Source organism: Kryptolebias marmoratus, linkage group LG14 (assembly GCF_001649575.2).
Source record: "Kryptolebias marmoratus isolate JLee-2015 linkage group LG14, ASM164957v2, whole genome shotgun sequence".
Taxonomy (NCBI): Eukaryota; Metazoa; Chordata; class Actinopteri; order Cyprinodontiformes; family Rivulidae; genus Kryptolebias; species Kryptolebias marmoratus.
The window spans coordinates 18,220,795-18,231,278 of record NC_051443.1 but is presented as its reverse complement, the minus strand read 5'-3'; the positions used below and the strand labels follow the sequence as shown (position 1 = coordinate 18,231,278).

Genomic DNA, 10,484 nt, shown 5'->3' with positions numbered 1-10,484 from the left:
GGGGGGGGGGGGGGGGGGGGGGGGGTCAGAACTGGTCTCCAGTGAGTTCTGGGTCTACGCCCCAGAAGCCAGATTGTTTTGGTTTACACACACACACACAGAAAGCAGAACCCTCAACAGTGGACTGTTTTCAGCCATTTTTTACACTCAGTGGGACTGAATCACAGCAACTACATCACCCACAGGACACCAGGGTAAAAACAGGAAGTTGCGACTCGTCAGGGGGAGCAGGCGAGGCGCGACTCGCGGGGAAAAGTTCACGCCAATCAGAAGCACGCCTGGGCGACTGCAGGTGTTGCACCAAGCTAATTATCCCCGAAGTAACGACTTGAACCGAGCGTAACCAGAGAATAGTTACATGTTTTAATACACAGCGAGAATAAATGCTGTTACTGTTCCCAGCGAGGTGTCTTTAACTCGACAAACTGAGGATATCAGCTGAAAACCCAGAGCAGCCGTGTCTTTGTAAGCTCGCTTTATAGAAAAGTAGTACTTGTTGTGAACCGATCCCCTAACTGAAAACGGTGAATGTTTTGCCCTCCATCAGAGTCCCGATCTGTCCATATTCTGTCCCCTTCGTTAAGCTAAGTTCGTCCCCACAGCGGGGTTTGAAAGTATTTTCTCCCCTGCCACCAGAGCGTCCTGATTGACGACGCATCGGCCAAGAAGCTGCGGGCGATCGTCGTGGAGAAGAACGTCGTGGAGAATGTTCCCTTCATGCTGCTCGGCCTCGGCGTCGTCCTCGGAGCGCTCTTCATGTTCCTGATGTGCCGCGGGAAAGTCCCCGAGGTAAGCGCGCGACGCGGCCCGAGCGCCTGACACTACATTACTCTCGCCGCTGCGCTTTCAGTTGGACGAATGAATCACGGGTTCAGGAAACGCCTGATAACGTGTGATTAAACACCAGATGCCAGATAAGATTTTATCTGATTTTTACCGTTTCTGTCTTCCAGAGCACCGTTGCCGAACGCGAGCCTCTGCTGACGTCGTAGCCCTGAGGAGGATGTGCACGGAGGGTTGTTTGTGTCCGTAGATTTTATTTGAAAGTTTCGGGATCTGACGTTTCAAACACGGATCACCGAGTAACCACTAACTCTCAGAAGGCCATCTTTCTATCAGGGTTTTTTTTTTAAAAGCAGCTAGAGAAAACAGAGCAAACTCCTAATTATTATTATTGTTATGTGTGTTTAACAAGCTGTTTTGTGTTTTTTTTTTTTTTTTTTTTTTATTTAAAGTTTAAGCTTTCTGGTACTTAGTTTTTACCACAATAAACAGAACAAAACAGGATAACACCCTGAATCTAATTCAAATCCTTTGGATGGTGAAAACAAGTATTTGACTGCGGCCATATTTTTGGTAATTTGCAGCATTTCCAAACGTGTGTTTTGTGTGTGTGTGTGTGTGTGTGTGTGTGTTTTTAAATCAGTGAACCTACAGCTTGTGTTTGAGTTTCTGAGGGAGTTTGTTTTCATCGGGAAATGTTGCTTTTAAGTTTCTGTATCAAGGAAAAGCACTAGTTTTAATCTTTATGTGATCATTAATGTTGTTTTTACGATCAAAAATGCATTGTTCATTGAAACAAATGCCTACTAAAGTCGTCATGATGATGATGATGATGATGAATTGAAGCTGTTGCACTCAATAGTTATTAAATATGAATGATCTTATTTTAAGGTGATTTATTTCCGATGTAGCCAACCCCGGTTTTAATAAAGTATGTCAAATATGACCCAGTCAGTATTACACGAGCAAAATAAAGGGATTTTTTAGTTTTATGTTTTGGTGGTGTGAAGAACACTAAAATGTTTTCTTCCTTTTTATTAAGTTTAATATTCTGTCATAAATTTGTGATTGCAAACCTTACTAGCTCTGCTGAAATAAACTGTTTTTACCGATGTGTTTTTTGCCCCGCTGGACTGTCTGCTCACAAATTATTACATATATTTATTAATTGAACTCTTAGTATATCTATTAATAACTGACAGAGAGCCTATGCACTTTTTTTTTTGTTTTACATGTTAAATAATGTTTACACTGCTTCATGCGAAAATGTCTACCCAACATATAATCACTGCTTTTGTGCTAAAAAAAACAAAAACTGACAAATAAATATGGTTTCCTCTCAGTCTTGTCTTTCATTTAGACCACGACTTTAAGTCATAGTTCCTGAAAGAGTTTATTTTAACACAAAAAAAAAGAATTTGTCAGTTTTGTACAACTAGCTGAGCTAGCTAATAAACAAAAGCTAATGTAGCCTTTACCGTTAGCTTCGGTAAGAAATGTAGCTAACTGAAATGTTTTGTAAAAACAGTTAAAGACAAAATGGGATATTGGAGTTGTTTCTAAGACATTTTATTTGTTTAGGGTTGCTGTATAGATAAATATTGAGCTAACTGTTGATAATTGTTTATATTTTAGTCGAAACTTAAGATGTTTTTATGCTTCAACAAACTTTCAGATACAAAAAAGATGTTCCAATAAATTAACCCAGAAAGCTTTTTGTTGTTGTTGTTTTGGTTTTTTGGTTCTCTGTTCATTTACTGTTTGCAAATTTTCACTTTATTTTAAATTATCTAGTGTTTAGACGTCATGAAAACTAGCAAAAGTTGTGATGCTAAATAACATACAGGCAGCAGCTAATCTGGTTCTTTTAAAGGTTTAAAAAAATAAACTAATAAAGCTGGCCAACTTTCAATTGATGCTTGTTTTTTTTATTCAAAATTAATTTTTTTCTATAAAGACAAGTATCTGATAAAATGAGGTGGTTTATTGGATAAATGTGTTTGCAACGACCAAAAATACTAAAACTTTCTTACTTGTGTTATTTTAGTTAAGTTTATTTCTATTTAGGAAGACCTGTTCCATTTAAAGTACAAAAGTTTTTTTTATTGTTATAATTCGTACTATTTTATAAGATTTATAAGACTTTTCTTCTTTCTGTTGCCTTTCATTTTATTTGATTTGTACAGTTTTCTTCTATAGTATATAGTTGTTTTGATGCAATTAATGAATGAATAAAATTAATTAAAAACTAAATAAAATAAATATTTTAAATTGAGCTGGGTCACTTGTTTCCCCTTGATTTTTTAAAAAAACATCTGGCTCTACACTAAGAAACGTTTGCAAGTTTTCCCTCATCCTCTGTAACAAATTTTAGCTGAGTATTTGATTTTTTTATACTTAAAGTTTAACTTTGAAAGGTTCTCTGGAAAAATAACTAACCTTTTTTACCTCCATCCTACAAAGAAAATGTAGAAAAATAAAAGACATTTGGTGTTTAGTAAAGTTTCCTCACAGGTGGAAGGTTCTGGATTTGCTCGGGTCTTTATGTTCAGTTTGACTATTCAGACGTGGCTGATTGATATATTTCTTCACGCTGACTTCATGTACAATAACACATTTTTCATTACTCATATTTGCCTCCAAACTGAGGGTCTGACTAAGATCCTCATGGACTAACACCTCACTTAACCCCCGCTTTAAAGATGCCGCTCTGTTCCTTTAAGGTTCCCAATACCTTTGACGTGGAATTGTTCTAAATTACCCAATTAAAATGCACTTTGGACGCCCCGAGATAAACTTTGACTTTGGTTGTCCTCGTGAAACCTGATAAGCCTTCGACTTGGGCAGCTCGTTCTGACAAATTAAAGTCCCGTGGGGAGTGAGCTGGAGGTCAACTCCTCCCCGACGCCAATTAAAGCCATTAATACAGGCGAGGCGAGCCGTCCGTCAGACCAGCGTCAGTCCAAGCTCAGACCGCCGTGGAGAACATGAGGATCGACGTCCTTTCTGTCTTCCTGTCCCTGTTATGTCTCACCCAGGTGAGTTTCCTGTCAGGCACGTTCGAGCTGATGGTGGCGTGGGTCCTCAGGGCGTTCTAAAATAAAAATAAAACGTGTGTCTCTGCAGGTCAGCGCGCTGCCCGTTCCTGACGGCTGGAACAGCCTGATCCAGCGGACCAAACGGTCGCTCCTGTGGCGCTGGAACAGCCTGAAGCCCGTCGGCGCGAGCTGCAGGGATCACTCGGAGTGCGGCACGACGTACTGCAGGTACCCGAAAACCAGCAGCAGAGCTGACGAGCAATAAATATCTTACCTGCTGTGGATAGCTCTTTGAACGAGAAACAGCGCTCGGGTCCTACTGGACTGATGAGCCGACAGCCGGTTGCTGCCATCAGTTTTAAAACATTTCCCCTTTAGTGCTGCGTCATACGCCAGAATCGAATATGACCAGAATTAAACTGTTCGAAAAAGCTATCTGCAGCAGGTAAGATATTAGCTGTTCACAACTTCCCAACAGAACCCCGCCCCTAAAACATCCGAGCGGCTGCTTTTAAGGGCAACCGATGGGGACGAATGTGCTCATCTGGTGGGTTTTAAGGACCACGCTGATGTTCCTGTGCTGGCTTTTTTTCCCCCCCCTGATTGCTGACTCATCGTGTTTTTTACAGGAGAAACATCTGTTCGTTCTGATGCCTCGCCACAAAGTCGAGTTCTGCCTCCACCTCCGAAGCTCCACCGCCCGCCGCGGCCTCCCCGCAGGAAACAAAACAAAGTTGTAAAACTCTGATAACTCGTGTGTAAAATGTCCCCTTCCTGTCCGCTGCGCCGTCAGACAGGTTGTGTAACCTGCATGTGTGGCTGATAAGAAAATACAAACCTCGGCGCCACAGTTTGTGAGCTCTGACTTCACTGGCTCATGTCGTTGTTGTTGTTGCATATTTATTTGTACGGTTTCTTTTTTTGTAAATGATGTAAATATATACACTTTTCAAGAATCTGGACTGCACACATCTTTTTTTTTTTTCCTGTCTGAACTGAAAGACAATTTTAAAAATCTTCCTCCTTTTTCTTACCTCAGCTCTGATAAACAGTGTTGGGTTTTTTTTCGGTTTTCAGAGTAAATTATTAAAGGTTTCTAATCTGAGAGGAATAACTGTTAAAGCTGTCCTACATTTTGTTTTTGTTTTATCCTTTTAGGTCAGTAAGAGGAACTAATTTAGAAAACAGGTGTCTAATCTTAGCTGATCAGCTACCAAATATCTAAATATCTACAGTTTTTGGACTCCTTTTTTCCCACTTTGTTATAAATCAAAGTTTTCCAACAAGCAGGAAGTTTAATAATCAGGGTTAGAGTCCACGTTGACTGAGTCGTTTGAATTGTTTTCCTCCTAAACCTACTTTTTAAATGATAATTTACAGACATGCTTCAGTAGGAAAGGCCTGAAGAGCTTATATAAAAGTTATATAATAATAATGTTTTCTTAAAAATTAAAGCTGTAGCTAATAATCAAACTCACCAGCAGAGGGCGACATGAGTCTTAATTCAGTAAAGATCAGTGAGTTTTGACTTTTTTGTTCTTCTTTCTTGTGGTTTTGTTTTTGTGACCTCCACTCTTTGTTCAGTTTTCTTCCATTTCCTGTTCTATTCTGAAAATCCCATCGCCCGGCGCTCGCTGTGCTAAATGCTTTCGGTGTCAAAACCGTAAAGATGCTTCCTTGAGTTTTGTTGCCGACTGTCACTCGCCTGTTCTTCATCTGACACCTCATCCACATTTATTTATGTGTTATTTATTGGTTACTTTCCCTGTTTTCTTCATTAACCTGTTTAATACAAAACAAAACACTGACATACATTTAAAAAAAAACAACAAGTTACCTGTCTTAGGAAGCCAGCAGGTTGCGTCGAATCTTCACTTCCTGTGTAGCACGGAGGCGACAGTGGGAGGGAATGACTCCCTTTCAACAGGAGAAAACCTCCAGAAGAACCAGAAGCAGGCTCAGGATGGGGACAGGAAAGAGACAAAAACACAGAATGACTGGTCCAGGTGTGTTACTGGTAGATAATTACAAATACAAACATGGAGAGTAAAGACAGTAGGGAGGGAGGACGTGTGGTCAGTTTGTCCTCCACCAGTCCGAGCCTATAGCAGCAGAACTAAAGGAGAGCTCAGGAAACCCAAACCAACCATAACTCTAGGATTTATCAGGAAAGAAAGACTAATCTTAAAAGTAGACAGAGTGTCAGCCTCACAGACAGAAACTGGAAGAGAGGAGCCTGAGAATTGAAAGCTCTGCCTCCCAGTTTTAGAAACTCTAGGAACCACAAGTAAACCTGCAGCCTGAGAGCGAAGAGCTCTGTTAGGAACATGTTGAACAATAAGATCTCTGATTTAAGATGGAGCTCGGTCAGTGAGAGCTTTGTCTGAGAAAGGAGCTAAACGTGGAGGAATCAGATCAGCAGCAGGAGAGCTGTTTGGACACCCAGATAACAAAGAACTACAAAAGTCCAACGCAGACCAGATGTTTGTAGGTTTAGTGATGTTACTCAGGTGGAGGACAGCGCTTCCAGGTGACATCTTTAATGTCCTGATCCAAAAATAACACTGGAGGTCAAATTAACTCCATCCAGAGGAAGAGGAACACAACCTCTGAGGTTAAAGGCAGAAAATGAAGAGTCATCCTGGTTTTTAGAAACAAACTACTGTTTCATTTAAATGTAAGCTGCTTTCTGTCCACTAAACGAGTCCGTCTTTCTGCCGCCCCGCCTCGCTCCTCGGCTACTTTGAGACCTCGCTCGCCGCTGATTGGCTGAGGGCGTCGTGACGTCACGCGCCAGCCATCCCGAGCGGCGCTGAAGCTGCAGCGCGCGAGGAGGAGGCGGTGTGAGGAGTAGGTGGGGGGAACCACACGGACCCGGTTCGGCGGGTCGAACCGACTCTCTGACGGCGGGAGTTCATAAGAAAAACAACAAACCAGGAAAATAAACAAACAAACAAACAAAATGAAACCCGGAAGTGCGCGGCGAGGATACGGGTCTGTTTGTGAAGATGTTCAGGAGGAGAGGATCCCCTGACGGCTGAGTGCAGGTGGGTTCATCAGGACATCCGCTGGTCTTTAAAGTGTTTTTCATGGTTTTTCAGCTGCTGTGCTACTTTATCCGTGCATGTTTGATTATTTCCTTCACACTCCGGATCCAGAATCCTTGCTGAAAACCCTCCGTCCACTTCAGCTGCAACCATTCCAGCTTCAGATCTGCTTTGGTGACGGATGGCAGCGTGCCATTAAATATCAACTCCGGGTAGCTGAGCCCACCTCTAAAGCGCTTAGTGTCGACACAACGACAGGGCGGAAGGGCATCAGCAATGCCCTGAGAGGAGGAGGAGGAGCTGGAGGGGACGTTTGCGTCTGTGCGGCCACGAGTCCGAGCCTTCGTCTTAAACGGCGTGAAGCGGCAGGACTGAAAACTCTGCACGCTGGCCTACTTTTCCAGGGATTTCAACGAGTGTGTGTGTGTTTGTGTGCGGACAGGAGAAGTCAAGATTCCCTCCCGTTTAATCAAAAGAAACGTTAATCCTGCTTCAGACGTATGGAAACACTTTGATTTAAGGTGCTGTAAAAATTAGATTCTCACTAATATCTCAAACAGAAGCTGCCGTGTGTCAAACATTGCACTCTTTGTGTGTGTGTGAGGGGGGTTGTGTTTTGTGTGGTGCAGCTAGGCGAAGAAACGCACACTGTGAGCAAAGACAAACGCCTCGGGAAGACACCAGCCCCCCCTCCACAGCCCGACCTGTTTGTATGGAAGCCTCGGCGCTGCGAGCGAATGCAGTCGGAGTAAAAGTTACACGCTGTGACAACACTCCTACAGCGTCAAATGCATCCAAAATGGCTGCATTCTGGCATTTGTTTTGGTTTTGTGAGAAAAGTGCACCTCAGCATGGTTTCCATCGATGCCACGACTGAGGCCTTCGATGGCTTTAAGGGAGTTCCACGAAAAAAAAAGACGAAGAAATTACTTTTAAAATAGCAGCTTTCTTCGAGTTGAAAGAAAAAGAAAAAAAAAAAAAACGTGTCACCATCTGGTTCGAAATTTAGCTCGAATCGAACCCGGGGCCGTCCCGCGCGGCGTACAGAAGAAGAAGAGTCTGGAGCGGACCTGGCCGACGTGGAAGCGCGCGTTTCCGTTTCCGGCGGCGCGTCTCCGCAGTGCAGCTGCCCCAGTTCCAGAGCAGCTGACCAGCGGGGGGGGCGGTTCAGCCCGAGCGCAGGGAGGGGGGGCTTTGATAACGAGCCGCTAAATTATGGGGCGGGTGGTGCGCTGGGGGCCGGCGGCGAACACAAGCAGGACTTTTGAGGGCCGACGGTGGCGTCTTCTTCTGTCCTGCTGGGGATGCTTGGTCTCCAGAACTTAAAAGATGCCTCTCTTTTTTTTATTTTGAAACACAACAAACTCTAATTAGGTCCCGGAGGCAACGAGCCCTCTTTCAGATCTAGAGCTAGAAAAATAATTATTTTAAGAGCCAAACATGCGGCGTTTAGCCCTGAATCTGTTCACGTAATGAGGCAGGAATTTAAAAAAAAAAAGGCCAGAAAAGAGAGGGAGTTTGAGAAGCAGATCAATAGGTTTCCTCCTAAACAACGCAGACGTTACTGAGTATGAAATGTCGACTCAAACTCGTTCTTTGTTGAGAAAACAAAATGGAGTTGAAGCTGTTTGGGTCAAGCCTTGAGAACGCCGCGAGCCGTCACGCTCAGAGGACGTGCTGTGAGTGACTTGGAGCTATGACTGCATCACATTCCTTCTTTATGCTTTCAGGACGCAGTTTCCCTGACCCAGCCTCGTCCGGCGGCATGATCGGAGCCTCCAGCCTCTCGGGGGACACCCTGGTGGCGTGCCGCCTCCCCGTGGCGCCGCTCCCCACCTGGCGGCTCCCCGTCCGGGCCCTGTGCAGCAGGAGACCCGGCCGGCTGTGCTCGGCGAGCCTGACCCGTGCTGCCTCCCTCCCCGAGCAGGACACGTCGACCGGAGAGCGCGCCTTTGCGGGCGGGCGGAGACACCTGTCCAGCAGCTATGGCAGCCTCAACGAGGACCGAGTCGAGGAGGAAGGGGCCAGCGACAGCAGCGGGAGGTACGACTCCACCCCATCGCCGGAGGAGGCGAGCTCCCATCGCCCGAGGAAGGACGGCGCCGTGCGCTCACGCAACTCCTTCCTGCCAAACACAGAGCTGGACGAGGATGAGGACGAGGACAGCGACGGGGACAATCTCCACAGATACCTCGAGGATTCGTCCTTTGTGCTGCACGGAAGTTCTAACTGGTCGCTAAGCAACGGCGACGTGAGTTTTACGCTTCCTGATGGGGACCCAGACAGTGGCTGGGGCAACGAGGGGATCCTGCTGGGCATGGGGAGGGATCGACCCGACTGCCGGCGCCGCGTGCAGAGGACATCGGACATCAGTTTGGAGCGGGGGCTGGACGCGCTGCAGGGTAACGCGTCCTGCTGCGTCCACAGCCAGGACAAATGCTGGTCCAACACTCACACAGGGTACGGCAGCGACGCCTCCTCCAACAGCTCAGACGGGGTTTTGGTGAACTTCGGCGCCATCTACAGCGAGAGCAACGACCCCGCCACCCCTCGTGACCTCAGCAGTCCCGCGCTTCCCCCTTCGCAGTCCCCCGAGGGCTCCGTGGTCCTCAACCTTCAGCCTGTTCCTCCGAGTCCAACTGGGTGGGTTAGTAACGCGACGGTTTCCCCTCCGCCGCAAGAAGCAGCCGATTCGGGTCTCTCCCCGCTGCGCCTCGACTCCAACTGCAACCTTTGCGTTCTGGAGCCGCCGGCCCCGGGCCTCTCCTCTCTGGAGGCTTCAGACCTGGCCGCCTGTCTCCAAAGCCAGGCCTCGCTGGCCGTGGGCACCAACCAGACGTACTACAGGCTCGTGACCTGCGACCTCTCCTCGCAGTCGCCGAGCCCAGTTTGCTCCAGCCTCGAGGTGGCGCCTCTGGACTGTAAAGAGGAGGAAGGACCTGCTGAAGCTGAGAAGGTAGGATGGAAACAACTTCTTTCCTTTAGCTCATATTTGCTTTCCCCGCTCCAACATGTAAACCGTCTCTTGTAGTTTGGGGGTCATAGTTGTAGTTTTTGGACTTTTCCAAGGTTTTCCTGTTTAGCATTGGGTTCGTTGTGTTTTTGAACTGATTTTAGTTCTTGGTTCGTCTTCATCGTCGCCATTAAACCATTAATAGTTTCTGGTTGCACCGCCTGGCTTTCATTAGTAATTAGCACACCTGTTTCCTCTCATTTTACCCCCCACCCCCACCCCACACACACACACACACACACACCCAGGACTTTCTCTTGCTGTCTGTGTTATTGGTCACACACAGTGGTGGAGAAAGTACTCAAACACTGTACTTAAGTAAAAGTACAAATAAACAGACAAAAATGTACTCCAGTAAAAGTAGAAGTACCACCTTAACATTTTTACTTAAGTAAAAGTAAGAAAGTACTTGCTTTTTAAAATACTTAAGTATTAAAAGTAAAAGTACTTTTTTTTTTTTCATTCAACCTTTATTTATACAGGTTAGTCTCGTTGAGCCACGTGGACTCATTTGCAAGAGAGACCTGATTTCTAATAAAATACTATACTTAATAAAATCTAATACTTGCTGAATATATTACCTAATGTCTACAATATCATTAA

General features: G+C 45.4%; 3 protein-coding genes across 3 annotated transcripts in view; all 3 read left to right on the top strand.

Annotated features, from left to right (window-relative positions):
* scarb2c (scavenger receptor class B, member 2c) overlaps positions 1 to 2,125 on the top strand; it is an 8,136-nt gene extending 6,011 nt beyond the window's left edge. Inside the window, exons 10-11 of the mRNA XM_017410584.3 lie at positions 637 to 789; positions 954 to 2,125. Of these exons, the coding sequence (XP_017266073.1) occupies positions 637 to 789; positions 954 to 992 (192 nt within the window). The 3' untranslated portion in view covers positions 993 to 2,125. The remainder of the gene's footprint in view (positions 1 to 636; positions 790 to 953) is intronic.
* Positions 2,126 to 3,671: 1,546 nt separating this feature from the next.
* Positions 3,672 to 4,686, top strand: LOC108232632 (liver-expressed antimicrobial peptide 2). The gene is made up of 3 exons (XM_017410546.2): positions 3,672 to 3,821; positions 3,910 to 4,049; positions 4,451 to 4,686. The coding sequence occupies exons 1-3, from the start codon at positions 3,771 to 3,773 to the stop codon at positions 4,470 to 4,472; spliced, it is 213 nt and encodes a 70-aa protein (XP_017266035.2). The 5' UTR covers positions 3,672 to 3,770; the 3' UTR covers positions 4,473 to 4,686.
* A 1,949-nt stretch (positions 4,687 to 6,635) lies between these two features.
* Positions 6,636 to 10,484, top strand: part of LOC108232665 (iporin) — an 11,152-nt gene continuing 7,303 nt past the window's right edge. Inside the window, exons 1-2 of the mRNA XM_017410580.3 lie at positions 6,636 to 6,868; positions 8,599 to 9,824. Of these exons, the coding sequence (XP_017266069.1) occupies positions 8,634 to 9,824 (1,191 nt within the window). The 5' untranslated portion in view covers positions 6,636 to 6,868; positions 8,599 to 8,633. The remainder of the gene's footprint in view (positions 6,869 to 8,598; positions 9,825 to 10,484) is intronic.

Excerpts from the sequence above, each read along its gene's own strand:
- LOC108232632 (XM_017410546.2), top strand. The coding sequence starts at position 3,771 with ATGAGGATCGACGTCCTTTCTGTCTTCCTGTCCCTGTTATGTCTCACC. Across the intron at positions 3,822-3,909 it reads CCCTGTTATGTCTCACCCAG|GTCAGCGCGCTGCCCGTTCC; the intron begins GTGAGTTTCCTG and ends GTGTCTCTGCAG. Across the intron at positions 4,050-4,450 it reads TGCGGCACGACGTACTGCAG|GAGAAACATCTGTTCGTTCT; the intron begins GTACCCGAAAAC and ends TGTTTTTTACAG.